Genomic DNA, 15,824 nt, shown 5'->3' on the forward strand with positions numbered 1-15,824 from the left:
TTTGGACGGAAGGGACGAGGTCATGAATATTAATATTTTTTCTTTTTTCCAACCTAAATAGGAGCTATCGTTGTCTACATGGTCACCGTGGGTTTTTTTTCTTGCTTTGTCCCGTTTATCAATGTATAATCTTTTTTTTTTTTTTTTTTTGGCTCCGTCAGTGTTTCTGTTCCTGTCTCGCTCTATTCTGGCCATTTCTGCGAGTCTCTCTCCTACTCATTTGGGTCTGGATTTGGTCGAGGTGATGGCCAGTGCCCATGTTTCCCCCCCGGTCACAGGAAGCCCCTGGAAGCAGAATGGAGAAGGAGGGAACGCCAGTCCACAAGGTTCCTTCCTATTGGTGCGGGAGGTTAACGGCACTTGTGGTGTCCAATGACCAGAGGAGGGCTGCATAGTAACAGCGGGGCATGGAGAGAGGGTATTTTCAAATGCAAATACTGGTCCAACAAGTCAGGTGCAGGATCCAGACTCGATCCAGTGACAGAACAAAATGGAGGGCCAGGATGATGTGCCGCCATTTTGGGGCAAAATATTTTGAGTATGCATGCCATGTCTCCTAATTATGTAGAAATAAGCAGTTCAGGCCGAAGCGCAAAGCCGTGGCAACAAAATGACCTCGAGTATTATTAGCGTTTGTTTGCAAAAATGTCTCCATAGCGCTCAGTTAATGAATGAATAACAAACAGTGTATTTTTTCCTTCTTGGAACCCAGTGTGATTTAAAGGTGCCACAGTCACAACTAAGCCACTCTAAATATCCTGCAAATTACTATAAATTCATTCAAAGTCCAACATCTGCGCTCACAGAGAAAGCCATACCTGTGACTTTCTTTTTTATTCCGAAATTGGAAAAGTAAAGCAGCGAGGCACAAAAGATGCCAGGACAGATGGATGTGAGCGTAGAGTACCATCCGAGAAACTGGTGCCACATACTCTTCCCCTGTGGTCTTTACTGCATGCTAAATAAATGCAGTTGAGACCTTGAGACGCCCAATAAAGAAAACTAATAAAAAGTATACGGAAAAAGTGCGAGAAGAGTTGTGAGCGAGTGTGGCACAGCACTCTCCTTGTGTATTTGTTCATTTAATTTTGAAGGGATGAAAGCAGACAGGCATAAAGAGGGGCAGACGTAGAGAGATCACAGCATCGTGTACCGTATTGGTGGGTAGTGTGCCACACAGTCTGCCTCCTAAAGCAATAAATCTGAAACAGCATAATAGATAAACGCAATTCAGAACACAAAATACCCTGCGAGGGAAAACTAATAAAAAACTGAGTGATTAAGTGGAATCAGAGCTCTTAGGCAGTATCTGGAGATGGGGGCTGTCGCCATACAAAGACCAGAGCGGGCCAACACAACAGATGAGAGAGCATAGGGACGGGGGGCCGAGAAAACGAGGGCTAAAAGCAGAGGGAACGAGAGACAGATGATGGAAGCGAGGAAAGGAGAGATGGAGGAGAGAGAAAGTGAGGGATGGATGGGGCAGCAGATCAGAGGGAGCCTCTAGTGTGTCTTGCTCTCCCTTTAAAGAAGAGCCAGGAAAACAGATTAGGAGTCCTCTTTTCTCCTGGGGGAGCACACACACACACACGCACACACACACACACGCATGCACAACCTCCATTCAGCCGCCCTCCTCCTCTTCACACAAACATAAAACTAACTAACTTTTACACCGCGCCCGCCGCTGACCTGCCCGTCCCAGAACAAATCCGCTCGGTGCTGAAGCCGTCGTCCCTCGCAGGATGGGAGGAGACTCGGAGACACAATGACAGTCTGTGTGCGTTTGGCGCATTAGGTGACCTCACATCAGGTCACGTTTGCTAACTGTTTATGACACAAAGAGGAGTATCTGCCTGCTTCAGAGGCATGTGAAGACACACAAGCACACTTTCACACAAGCACAGTGTGTCATTGTGTCCTTGAGGGTAAGACGGTGTGTTTGATATTTTGCTCCGCCTTGAAGAAGTTGGAATAATGATCTAATTATTTCCACTAATGATTAATCTGAGCATTATTCGCTTGATTGGACAGTTTAATGCCTCACAATCCAAATTAATACATTTAACTTGCTTGTTTTGCTCAAAAAACAGCCCAAACCCCCCAAAATATTTGAATATGACGAAGAAAAGCGGCAAATTTTCACAATGAATAAACTGGAATTGACAAATGTTTTTCACTTTTTTTGCTTGAGAAACAGCTCTGTCAATCATCTGCTCTAATGATCAACTAATTTTCACCCCATGTAATAAAAAATAATAATAATATCACTTCACTAATGTAATTTTTGCCCACACAAGCGATTCTGTGTCCATGCTCTATCAGTGGAGCTCTGTGAGTGGGCCTGGTGTGCTATCAAAGCTGAGCCTATAGTGTCAGTCTTTGATAAACCAACGCACTGACACAAAACACTGACACTTACGCACACGCTACGCTCGTCCACGAAAATTCTTGGAAAGGTGAGGTGTCTCTTCAGATAGTCGAACTGCTCATCACGTCTTTCATGTCACCTCCTGACGTTTTCCTCCAGGTCATAACCATTGCCGTTGACTTATTCGTGTTAAATGTGCAGTGAGACAAAACAATAAAGTCATATATGACACTAAATACACCGTAAGTGGTGAAGTAAGTGTTTGTATCCTTAACTTCAGCAGAAGTAGTTTAATAAAAGTTATTGGATTATATTAAAAAGCATTCAAAAGCATGCATACGTGAAAATACTAAAGATTTATATACAAAATTATAGTATTGCCAAATATCACATAATGCTACGTTTTTATACACATGCATTGGTGTGAAGGTTGCATTTAAAGCTGCAGCTGTTTTAATTACTTTGTGAACATTTTTACTTCACAATTTGTAACAAATGTTAGAAGATATTCACGCTTTATGTTCATTTTAATCACCAAAGTGCCTGCAGACTAAATGTGGCGGAGTGAAAAGTCGAAAATTTACCTCTGAAATGCTGTGAGGAAGAATTTAAAAGCCTAATAAAAGAAAACACTCAATCCTTTTGTTTAACTAAATATCTGTAGTTCCAATGCAAATGAATTGGTTTCGTGGCAAACAAGAGGGAATATTTTTTTTCTCACATTGTCAGACAAGCGCTGTCAGAGATCACTCGCTCAGCCTAACACCGAGCACATCCTCAGATTCACAGTGACCACACACATGTCCTCTGTTATACCTCTGAAGAACGCAGGATTGTATTATACACGGTCCGTACGTAAAAACAGAAGAAAACCTGGTTTGGGTCCAGAAGCTGTAAGACGTGCACAATTGTGGTGTAACAGCACATCAAGTTCCTCCTCGTATATATAGCTTAACAAAGGCACACTTTTTGGCAATATGTGCCTTTTGAGGTAGTGCCCAGCTATGGGTTTGTCACTGCCGATATTGTATTTTTAACTCTATTATTTGATTGCGTTTTGTATTTTTAGATTGTTTTAATTAGTGAGATGTCTTTTCTCTTTTTTTCTTGCGTTTGCTGATGCACTTGCCTCAGCCTCCACAGATAGTTTTGAACTGAATTAAAGTTAGTGAGTAATTTTATGAATAAGTGAATTAGTGTATTTTTGTAGTTTTCCTTGAGTAGAAGAGCAGTTAAATAAAAAGGACAATAGATGACCACCTCATATCGTATAAAATATATATAATGTAATTTTGTGCTCCAGTCTTACTTAAGTATATTTCTATGGTGTAATGGGGCTCATTCTTTCTAAAGGAGAATGTTACAGCCTATAATAAAAACATAAATTGTGCTGCGGTCTGAGACACACACCACAGTCACAGCGTCTCTAAATCGAGTCCCACAGTGGGATCTTTGTGGCCCATCTTGCCAAACTTCTTCTCAATCTTCGCTGTCGACTTTACAATTTAAACAAAACAAAAACTGCTAAAAATAATCTTTATTGCTCACGCCTGCCAGCAGATGATTTCAGTGCACCTTTCTGTCCTCTCAGAAGCCCTTTTCCTGCAGCGTTTACTGAAGTAAATCACTGTTGGAGCCATGTTACTGTGCCCCAGTGGGGAAAACTCTTCTGAGGGAAGCTGCTCCTTCAAAATCTGTAGGTTAAAAAGTCTCCATGACTCTGTAGTGGGAATGTGCTCAGCTGGCAGCAGCAATGTGAACATACTCCACCCTCCATCCCATTCTCCGGTGCCAGGGCCGGGCATTCCTCACCCCTCCAATGGCCGGTTAGGACCCGCTCTTTTTCTCTCTTTCTCTCTGCACACACAGACTTACTCTCCTTTTTGTCCCTATGCAACTACTTGAAACTAACTATTTCCTCCCTTCCCTTCCTTACTTGCCACATACATTTCACTATTTCCTCCCTCCGGCTATCCCATCCTTCATTCTTCCCCTGATTTTTCCCTTCCGTCCATCGTCTTTTTTCCTTCTCTTTTTCTTTTTCCTTCAACAACCCTCCATCTCCACTGCTCTTTCCCTTCAGCTGCTCTCTCATTTTGGGTTTATTTGCATGGCAGAGCGTAAAGGATGCAGACAGCGTGAGCAGGGCCAGCAGCAGAGCCCTCCCGTGTCCATCCAGGCCGGGGCTGAGATTTGTAATGCTAGACAACACTCTGCAATGCGGGGATAAAAAGCCTCGGCCGGCGCAGACAAAAAGAGCCTTGTTTTTTCCCCTTCTCCTTTCCACCGCTTGTTGCTCTTTACGCACGGAGCTGCAGAATTTCTCTGGGACACTTCTTTCAGCGGGGGAGTGAAGAACTGTAGAGAGGGAAAAATAATAGCTCCTCTGAGTTTGATGTATGATCTCGGTACTGGGGATATTTTTTTGTGTGTGTGTAAGTGAGAATTTAATTTAGCCTCACTGCAGCAGAGGGCAGTGAGAGCAGCAGGCAGGGAGGAGATGTCAGCCCAGAGTCAGTGTTTAATAGGAGCAGGACTGAGGCCTTTGGTTTATATTTGTCTGTTGCACTTTGCAGCTGTGCGGTCTACTTTTCTAAATATACCACGGCCACTTTTATAAATCTAGAATGTGGCTTCACGGTCAAATATAATAGTTTTCTTCTCCAGTGTGGCTGTTTTTTTTTTTTTTTGTTTTTTTTGCCATTTTCTGTTTTGATATATTTGATTGATTGACCTTTAGTAGTTGGGTTGTGTGGCTTTGCTCCCTGATTTTGATTGTGTTGCTAAATTTGCTGTAGACATGAGCTGCAGTTTTTCTTGTTTGTTTATGATTAACACTGTGATTGGAAAGGAGGGGTTTGGTGATGATTTCTTTTGCTTGATTTCTATCAGTTCAGTTTATTGTAATGTTTTTTGTGTGCAATATACAACTTTTTCCTGAGATTTTGTGTAGCGCACTGGCTGGGCTGATTTCTGAAGTGCTCGAAAATGCGATTTTTTCCTCTCCAGCAGCTCCAGAAATAATTAAATAAGCGCTCTTCTGCTGGTCCCTTTGATGAAACGCGTACCTGTTGATTGAAGTTTCTAATTTGTATCCCCTTCCTTCGCTCTCCTAATCTTGTAAACATGTAATGACACCAAGTCCATCACTGATGAGTGAGTATTTACACTGCCTCCCTGCCATCCACTGAGCAGCTCTGTGTCTAATTCATAGCATTAGTTTTCCCTCTGATCATTAGCTTCCACATGTCAATCACGGCTTGCAGTTACATTCCAGGCTGTGATGTAAAACTTGTCGTTGGGAATAAAATATAGAAGAAAAAAAAAAGAAGAAGAATTCCCCTTATTTCATTTTCCGGGCTTACAGACAAGCATCTCAGACTTAGAAAAAGTCTTTGCTTGTTGTCTGAACTTTGCTTTCCTGATCCCACAATGTGCCCTTCTTTTCCGCACGCTGAGGTTTAGGGAACTTATTGCCCACATAATTCTGGCTCTTAAAACAGCGTGCTATCAGAGCCTCTGTGGTCGGCAGTAATGGCTGGTTTAGGGGGCTGTGGTGAAGCTCACCGCTCTGAGCTTTCATTAACCCAAAGCTCAGCCTAATTGACGCTTATAAGTTGCATGATTTGGACCAGTGCAAGCCAGAATGACCTGCAGTTTGTTTTGCAACTTTTTGGAGCAAAACATCTGAATATTTGTCAGTTTTTTTTTTAAAGCATTTTATGTTTTTTCCTCCAATAAGCATGAAGGAAAATGCATCTGTGGGGGATTTTTTTTTTAAGTTTCAGGAGTTTAAAACCAACATTTTTATTATTATTATCACTGTGTTCTCCACTATGCAGTTGTGTGTTTTCAATGCTGGAAATCACTTTTACATTCAGCCAACTTTTTTTTTTTTAGCAGCATTGTAAGAAAAACATGGGAATTTTTGAAAGGAGGTCAACTGCAATAAACATATGGTGCATGAGCATCAGGAGGAGGGAGGACGAATTATTGTTTAAGCCACATTAATAGACAAACACAAGTAGGTTTCCTTTATGTGGCGTTTATGATTCTGACTTTTAATGAGCCAATTTCCAAGGTTATCTTGCAGCGATGACTGGGTTGTCATTTTTGTTTTCTTTATTATTATGAAACAACTTAACAGTGATTTTTCCACACTTCAATAATTAGGACGGGTGTGGCGGTTTTATTGTGCATTTTAAATTTTATTATGATTGTGCTTTAATTACAGGAATAAAAAACGAAGTTTTAACGTGAATGAATGAACGCGAATGGATTATGTGACGTATCATAATCGCCAGAGTGTGTTTTTTTAAATCTTTTTGTTTCCCACAGATGTTCTGTTTTCAGGTGTATCATTTTTCTTCTGGTTAAATTTTAGTTTTTTATATCTGGGTTGTTTGTGCATCATTTTCCTGCACTTTAGATGCCGTTGGGCCGTTTTAAAACGAGCTTTTAGCTGTTGAAATAAACACCTGGCTCTGTGATCAAACACCTGACCGTCAGGATGGTATTCTAGGAAATGTTTCTTTTTCGTTTGAACGCCGAGCAGCGAGAAAACCAAGCTGTGCGCATTTTTACTTTTCGTTTCGTCGACAGGTTTGTTCGTTTCTATCGATTTTTTCGGAGTGGTGGGGAAAACGGATTTGTTACCTGGAACTTGCGGAAGGTTTCGTTTGGCCTTCTGCAACTTTTGGCCTGCAGTGGGTCGGCGTGAGCGCACAGTGGTCGAGCTGTTATTTGTATATTAATTAAGGGTTAAGGGGGGAAAATCGTGTCGTTGGATTATTTGGGGTTTAGAGGCACATTTTTTGGTGTTTTTCCAATCAACTGGTCATTCTCCAAACAGGCCGACGGGCATGAGCGAGTCAGCAGCATCTGTAAAGAGGAAAGGAGGAGGGGGAAAAACAGAAAAGAGAGAAAAATAATTACTTTTCAAACAAAACGAGGGGGGAAATAATTTAGAGAGGTCATCGTATAAAATGTGGTTAATACCCAGATCAATGAATAAATCTACAGTCTGCATAATAATAATAATAATAATAGTAATAATAATAATGATAATAATAATAATAGAAATAATAGTTATTCTTTCTAGTATTATTGTAGTTGGTATTTTTATATTCTTGTCTTTAAAGATCATGCTGTAGTTATTTTGGTCCACTAATTTATTTTCATGCATGTTCAGCCCTTCACCATCTCACCATTATTATTATTATTATTATTATTATTATTATTATTATTATTGCCAGAATTTACCAACGCTGTGAACTTGCCTCCACAGCTACATCTAGTTTGCTTCACGTCCCAGCAAATGAGCAGAGCTCAAATAATAAATATCAAATTCTAACACCAGTACCCAAACATGCTGATTTATTCTATAGTGAAGTTGTTTCAGATAAATGTCTTTGGTCTAAAAAGACTTTTTCACATTGTTAGTAATGTAGAAATGACATAATTAAATGATTCTTTAATCACTATCAGAAAATATGCAAATAATACAGGCAAAAATATAATATATGTAACAGTATATGTATCGAACTGCTTCATGGTAATTGGCACAATCTAGCTGATTGATGTTTTTGGTCTAATTAACACAATCCGGTTTAAATTGAGGAGTTTTTGTTAAGCTCAGTGTTTTAAAAAAAAACATTAAAATTGTAACATGAACTCCCCCCAAAAACGCACATTTATTATTGCTCAACTGTTGCGTAAATAGGCAACAGGAGCCTATAGTTGTAAAATCACAATTAAAAGAAAAAGAATCCAACTTTAAAATGCCAAAAATAGAAGTAATGAGAACAATGATCCCACCATACAGGCGCATTTTCGTGTTCAACTGAATAATCAAAAGTAGGCTAAAAACAAAAACAAATTCATTTAGAGATTATTAATTCATGTGGCCAAATGTGTGGGGAGGTCAACACTTAATAATTAATAAACCGTCATGTTGGAGGAATGTCATTATAGGAGCAGGATAACGACACAGGCACAGCTGAGGAGGAGGAGAAGAAGAAGCACATTTATCAGACAGAAAAGAGCTCAGTGCTTATTTATCCAGACAATAAGCATCTATGAGCCTCAGAAAAAAAAATATATATATATTATGACTACTACTGCTATTAGCCATTGTTTCAATCAGTCGTTTATAATTGTTTAGCAAAGCCTAAAACTTTAGTATGAAACAAGAAAAAAAAAGTGCATTTTAAGACGTGATCAGCCTTTAAGTCCAGGGTCAGTAGCTGCAGAAGAGTTTTAAATATAATAATATAATAAATATAATATCATTATTATTTCAACAAACTGTTGCAGTATTTTCCTGAGTTTTTCTTCTGTTTATATATATATTTGAAGACAGTTTTCTTTGTGCCAGGTCCTTTTGGGGCTCCATGATGTCTCTACAAGGTCTCCTGGCCACATTCATTCCTCTCACAATTCTTCACTCGAGCACTTCCACATGTTCCTTAAAGAACCTCTTTGTTCCTTTAACTCTATTTCCTAATAATCACATGCGTTTCATTGTTTCTGTCTGTTTTTTTATCTGTGGCTGATTTGATGCATTTGGCATTAAAGTCTCTCAAACTTTGACTATTATTTATTTATTTATTTATTTTAAGAAATCTCTTTTTGTATGTTCTAGACTCATTTCTCCAAAATGAGACCTTTTGTTCCTGAACTCTGGAACATTTCAGACACATTTGATCCTTTTGCTTCACTCTTCATTCATTCTGTGACAAGAGATTTCTATCAGTGAAGGAAAACTAAAGTTAAAGGTTGTAAAAATCCACCACTATCACTTTTTTTTGCATGTACCACTAATTTGAATATCTCCAGTAACTGAATATATCCGACCTGGCAGGTGTTTCGTAATTCTGTAAGCTTAAAAATGAAACTACTTTCAAAGTTAAAGCCCTTTCACTTCTTGTTAGGGGATTCAGTGACACCTGACTGAAGGCTTCATTTGTTGCTGTGTGTCCCCATTTCCCCTACAAGAACTTAAAGACCTTCTGGATGCCTGTTTCTTGCTTCAGATTGTGATTTAAAAAAAAAAAAAAAAAAAAAAAAAAAAGCAAAACACATCTGAACACGGAAATCGCATCTCGGTGCAGCTCCTGCTCGGTGCCCACGGTGCCACTCTGAAAGCTTCAGGAGGCGGTAGGTAGGTAGGAGCCAGTGCAGCCCTAATCCCGGCAGTCCGTGATTTAGCCCCTGGTCCTCCTAATGCTCCTAAAGCCCCAGCTGCTCCCCTGGCCGCTGCGCTCTCTCCGCGACAGACTGCACACCGCTCGCGTTATTAATAATTCACCTAATAATTCACCAGTTCGACGCTGCTGCTGCCGCCTGAAGCACCGGCCCCCCACCGCCTCCTCCACTGTAAACAACTGCCCTAATTCCCCGTCTATTATTTGGTGTGTACGTGTGTGTAAACAGGGTACATGCTGGTGAGGTGAGCTATTTAGTGGCTGATCAGTTGTAGGGTTTTTTTTTTTTTGTCGACAGAGAGGGAAGTGAAGGCGAGCTCGCTGCCGGGAGCGCACGGAGAGCTTCCATTTTACGCACCGAGGCATCCGGAGCCGCCGCTGAAAAAAGCAGCAGCTTCGCGGACCGACAACGTGTCGCTGTGCAGGCATTCTGCAGCCGTCGGCGAGGCGGTGGCGATTTTTTGAAGAAGCGGAAAAAACTGCAAGCTGCTCTTTCATCTCGTCAGCTTTTGAGGAGGAGGCGGCGAGGGACCAGGGGTGTCCCCCCGTTTTGTGTGTAACTCGACGTGTGCGTGCCTGCGCGTGTTTGTGTGTGTTTGGAACAAGAGAGAGGAGAGAGAGAGAGAAAGATACGAGGGTAAAACAGATCGGACGCGCGGCGTAGGAGACAGCTGCTTTTGGACACGTTTTGGAAACAGAAGCTGCTCGACAGCAAAAAGGCTGCACACGAGAGGGAGAGAAAAAGAATATAAACACAACTTACTTTGCATCACCTCTGCCGTCCATTAGTTTGAACGCGTTATTAATGTTATTTCGGGGGAGCTTTTGAGCGTCTCTCAATCTGCTGGACAAGTTTGGCGGCTGAAGGACGCACCTCGGGACTTTGACGCAGACGTCTCCCTGACTTCTTTCTCCCTGGACATGGGCGCATCTGACGCCAAGCAGCGGTAGACGGAGAGCTCGGAGCCGCTGTCCTCTTTTTCCTCCTATCTCTTGCAGAGTGGACCCACTTTTGAAAGAGCGTGTTTTTTTCTAGCTGGGCCTAAGGCCGACTTGTTTAAAGGACCTTTTTTTGCTTCCGGCAACAGCGAAGAGACCAAGTCTTCCTCCCTCAGCTTTCACTCCCTCTCTCACTTTTTTGGAAGCTGAACTTTTAAAGGAAAATGGGGCATTGAGAGGGTTGGCAGATCTCCCCACGCTATAATGGTACGTGCTGTGTAACTCAATAGTTCCCTTCTGTTGGGTCTATAGGGTAAAGTCTATAGGACTGAAAATAAACAAAACGCCGATTTTGTTTAACTGCATTCCTGCACTTGTTTGAGCTCTTGAATTTCTTTGTGAATGATTGGACGTTATTGGAGATACGTTTGGCTCTGAGTGAGGCCACAGATGACTACGACACACCTGTGTGTGTGTGTGTGTGTGTGAGTGTGTAACAGAGAGAGAATAGGTGTGCGTTATGCGTTAAAGTAACCACCTGCTTTGCCTGCCAATTCTGATCCTTGCAGAGCATCTAAATTCACACTGAATGACCAAACTTTGAAAAACATTTCATAACTTGCGCTCACTGACAGATATTTTCCCACAACAACGTATTTTCACAAAAATCTCTACTTTTTTAAAAGTCCAACTTGAATGTTTTTTTTAAACTGCGCTTTTCTCGGTGCCATTTTCATGAAATGTTCTCCCTCAAATCCACAACCGAAGTAATCAGCCTATGTATATGTCACACACACACACATATATATGCATTTTTAATAATAATTTCCCTGGTTTAAATCAGTGTATCCTCTGTGAAGCGTGAACAATGTGCTGCTGAAGTGTTTGCAGAGGCGTTTGAGTGGCCCTGCAGACACCGACTGACAACGTGGAGGCTGATCTTCCTGCGCTGCTCAGATCAAACAGAATAAAACACAAATGCGACCACAGACTGAGCAGATCTGAAAGGCCAGCACGCACAGACACTCTGTGGGCGATATTTATTATCATGGCGATTATTATTATGCTGTAAGAATCCTTAAAAAAAAAAAAAAGTCCGCGTGGCGCACGACTGCTGCACCGTCCTCCACCTTGCACCCGGACTGCTTCTTTTCTCTCGGAAGGCGGCTGCTCTTTTTATCAATGGGCACTTCATTTGCGTAGCTGATGACACTTTATAGCGACTACAAGGGGGTGGGGAGGTGAGGTGACACACAGACCGTCTTTGTGCCCCCGGAACAAGTGGTGAGAGTGATTATACAGTAAAGTAGCACGAATTAGAGCACCTCAGCTGCGTTTCATGTTGATCTGAAAATCGGATGATGATCAGCTAAGTATCTCTTTAAATCCAGCAGCATTCAGAGACATAAATGTTATATTTTATTACCGACATGAACGGTTGAACGGTTGCATTATTATTGCGGAAGAACACATGGTTTTAATCACTGCTTATTCTCTGAGTGTGCAGCTTATGATTCTGTAACTGTAGCAAAGGTTTCATCAGCTTTTACTGCTTTTGCATTTAAATGGAATCGTGAAACTGTGACCTCAATGATATTTTATGATCAGGCTGAGAGATTCAAGTGAAGGATGCCATAATTTAATTTATTTTTTTATCATTTCACATACATTTCTATTAAATCTGTTAAATATTGAAGGGTGATGATGAGCAGCTTTAGTTACATTACAGAGTAGATTATAAAAAATATTCAGTATTTTGCAAATGTACTCCTATAATTATTTGCAGACTTGATCAAAGTTTTCTTTGCAGTTTGTGCATATTAATGCTATTAAACACACATTAAAAAAAACCTCACCCAGTAACCCTCTGGCAAGTTTGTGTTAGATAAGTTGTTCCCGAGAAATAAAATGCAATAGCTCATATAGACTAAAACGCTGATTAGATTTTTGAAACAGCAGTGTATTTGTCCCGCTAATAAAGGCAAACATTACACAGAGACTTAAATATAATAAACACAGAAATTATAAGCAATACAGAAAATAGGATTTGAAATCTCCTCATATGAGCGTTTAATGCTGATTGAATACATTACAAAAGGCCCACTGTAATTTTCTCTTTGCCACAAGTGTTCAATACAAAGCCAGGTTCAGAGTGAAGAGGATGTCCAGTGTTATTAAATGAAGTAAATGCTTCTTGTACAGTAACGCCATCTGTGACAAGTGTTTACTCGCTTTGCTTGAGCACTTTTATCATCTTCATAACTTGATTCTTGTACCCATGAAGGGCACCCTGTCCACACATTCTGTCACATCAGTAGGATGTAAACACATATTTCCGTGTGTTTTAAATATCTGTGTTACGTAACTTTTAAGAGGTCACCTGCCAAATATGTCTGTCGGCCTAAGTTGCCAGGGCGCCCTGTCATACCTGCACCACAGCACCAGCAGGCCTCAAACGGCTCCGAATGTCAAATCGCCCTCCGCGTGCATTTCCTGATGTCAGCCCTCCAATTATCTGTCTTTTATTTTTGCAGGTAAGCAAGGCATTAGACAATGGTTTATAACTGGCAGTGATATTACAATCCTCGTTTTGTTTTGATTGTGGGCCTATAATTTCACAGTTGGTTGCGCTGCGGTTGTTGCAGAGAAAAACCTGCCAACCACAAAATCTGTCAGTCAAATAAAAGTCAAGAAAGTTGCTGGTGCCAAGTTGGGAGGTGGGCGTGAACCTTGCCATATTATTACATCAATTTTTAGAGTATCATTTCAGTTGAGTTGGAAGTGGGTGAGACATTTGAAAAGAGCTCAACACGCTGCTTTATTGAGTCATACAGTGTGTGCATGTGTGTGTGCGCTGTAATGTAACTCTATGCTTCCTAGTCTTTGTGGTAAACTCTGCTGTATTAGAACCATAACCACAAGAAAATCTCCCCATGGATCAGTCCTCGTGTGACACAAAGGGCTGATTGTACCAGCCCAAACCTCATTGTTAAATGCACTTAGCCAGTGCAGCTAGACCTTAACTGAGTGTGGTTTGGCCATTAAAAAAAGCTTGCATGAGGATCCATGCAGGAAAAGAGGTGCCAGTGGCATTGGGTAACCAAATGTACGGGGGAGGTGGTGCAAGCAGTGTCACAGTGAAATGTTGTAGCCCCGGCAAGTTCAGTGTTACAACTGGCTTGGTACTATCTACAGGCCACAGTCCGTAGCCTATCCTGTCTAGCAAGATCAGTAGTTGCCAGGCCGAGTGAATCTTGGGGTGAGTCACAACATGCGCTCTGTTCAAACTTGTTTCACCGTCACAATTTTGGAAAACAGATAGTTGTTTTTTCTTACATGAAGTCGGGACGAGCTATTGTTAGGGCTGGCATAGTTTCACATCTATTAAGCAGGCATGCAGAGTTTCACCTCACCTTTGATTCCAACCTCACACACACACACAGTTGAATATCTGACATAAGTCAAATGTTTTTTGCTTAAGTCATGTGAAATAGTTTTACGTGGCTGCCTCCTGCAGTCAGGCCCTCTTAACAGACTCACTGTTCACACCATGTGCCGCACGCCTTATCCAGAATCCCACCATTTACTATTGTGTAAAACACAACTGCACAATTAAGCCAAATGCAATCTTCGGCTCTGCATCTTGGCTGTACTTCTGACCCAACTAAACCTTCAGGACCCACAAGTGGAGTGAAATAATTAGCCCCACTCTGCTCAGCCATCTATCTATCGATCTTTTTTTTTTTTTTAATGCAGCCCCTCGGTTTCTCATCCTCTTTCTTAGACTCCCCGTTTTCTCGTCAGCCCCCCCTGAGATGGCTGTGTGAAAAATCGTATTTTTCCAACATTTTTCCCCGAGGTAGCTTTGGCAGGGACTCACACGGCGGCCATTTCTGCCTTTCATACACTCCTCACACACCACGGAACAGATCGCCGGTGCGGCCTGGCGTCTTTGAAGTGGTTGCCATCTCACGCAGGTTGGCTGGACCGTCTCTTTTCCTCTCCCCACCCCCCCACCCCCCCATTTTCATCCTGTGCCTTAAACTTGGCAATGTTATTCTCAACCACCAAATCCTGATGATAAAAACGTGTTTAAGACACAATGGCGGTGATAATAATTATGGTTTTTTAAAAAGATGGACTGACAGCGCTGATAATGGTTGCGGCTGACGATTGTGCGGAGGCCAGAATAAAACCTATTTGGAAACAAGAAGAGGACTGCACCAGGTGTGTGTGAGTGGTGCGAGTTTTGTGTGTGTGTGTAGGTGGTGTGTGTCCGTGTGTAACTGCTAATGTGAGATGCAGAGAGACGGAAAGATAGAGAGGAGGATCATTGATATGCTGCCATTCATGTGCTTTAAAATGGAGCCATCTGAGAACAAATTCCACCATCAGGGCCTTTCATACACAAAGCTCTGTGGAGGTGTGTGTGTGTAAGTACATGTGTGAGCGTATGCGCGAGTGTGTGAGCAGGTTTTCGGAGATCTCACCTCCAAAGAATTTGGCCATATGGTCATCAACACATATACCCAGAGAGAGAAAGAGACAGATAGAGAGTGAGCCAAGGGAAGACTGAGGGAGAAAGTGAAAGAGAAGTGTCTTCTTTTGTTGGTGGAGAGACAGTTTTTAAACAGATCCTATACCCCTACCTTAGATCAGATGGCTCAGACAAAAAAATAAAATAAAAATCCTCCTCTGCATCCACTACTCCACATATCTGTGGAGTAGGAAAATCTGTCTCAATTAACACATTTGCATTGGGCGATGATGGACTCCAAATAGGTCACTGACTCAATCTCCCGCCTCCGAATCTTCCCTCTAAAATGTTAATTAAGGAGGGCTTTGAGATTTTTTCGCTCAGGGCTGGCCATATGGGCCGGGCATATGTTCTATATATATAGTACAATATATAATTCATACACTGCTGCAGGAGAGAGTGTTTGGGGGCCTGGAGTTTTTGAGGGGTTTACTACAAAGAGAGTCAGTATGTTCTGGCCTCCCCAGTGACAGGTACAGAGCTTAGCCTATTCATTAGCTTCATGTTATTCACTGTTGCACAATGGGATTGAGGTTCATCAACACCTGTTTCTTTGGCTGACAACATAAAGAGGGCATTTAAATTCCTCTTTGTCGGTTGGTTAATATGAAATGAGAGCAAATTACCTATTGTTAGAGTGCAGTTGCTTTTTGTGTGCTTTATATTGTTCCTCCTGAAGTCAGAATTGAAGGTTGGGTAAGGCTGAGATTCTGTGGATATGAAGAGCTACATATGTACAAAGATTTTTCACAAATAGTCAGTATGTTTCCTC

The 15,824-nt window shown here is 41.5% G+C and overlaps 1 protein-coding gene and 1 long non-coding RNA gene across 10 annotated transcripts in view; one reads left to right on the top strand and one right to left on the bottom strand.

Annotated features, from left to right (window-relative positions):
- Positions 1–2,618: 2,618 nt before the first annotated feature.
- Positions 2,619–10,573, bottom strand: LOC110948867 (uncharacterized). The gene is made up of 3 exons (XR_007941025.1): positions 10,451–10,573; positions 7,028–7,252; positions 2,619–4,729 (listed from the first exon to the last, which is right to left on the bottom strand). It is a non-coding gene; the product is annotated as an uncharacterized LOC110948867 (long non-coding RNA).
- Positions 10,221–15,824, top strand: part of LOC110948863 (nuclear factor 1 X-type-like) — a 121,140-nt gene continuing 115,536 nt past the window's right edge. For all 9 annotated transcript variants that reach the window (XM_022190598.2, XM_022190605.2, XM_022190606.2 and 6 more), the window contains exon 1: positions 10,221–10,782. In XM_022190598.2, coding sequence (XP_022046290.1) covers positions 10,780–10,782 — 3 coding nt within the window. In that variant the 5' untranslated portion in view covers positions 10,221–10,779. The remainder of the gene's footprint in view (positions 10,783–15,824) is intronic.

This window comes from Acanthochromis polyacanthus, chromosome 3 (genome assembly GCF_021347895.1).
Source record: "Acanthochromis polyacanthus isolate Apoly-LR-REF ecotype Palm Island chromosome 3, KAUST_Apoly_ChrSc, whole genome shotgun sequence".
Lineage (NCBI taxonomy): Eukaryota > Metazoa > Chordata > Actinopteri > Pomacentridae > Acanthochromis > Acanthochromis polyacanthus.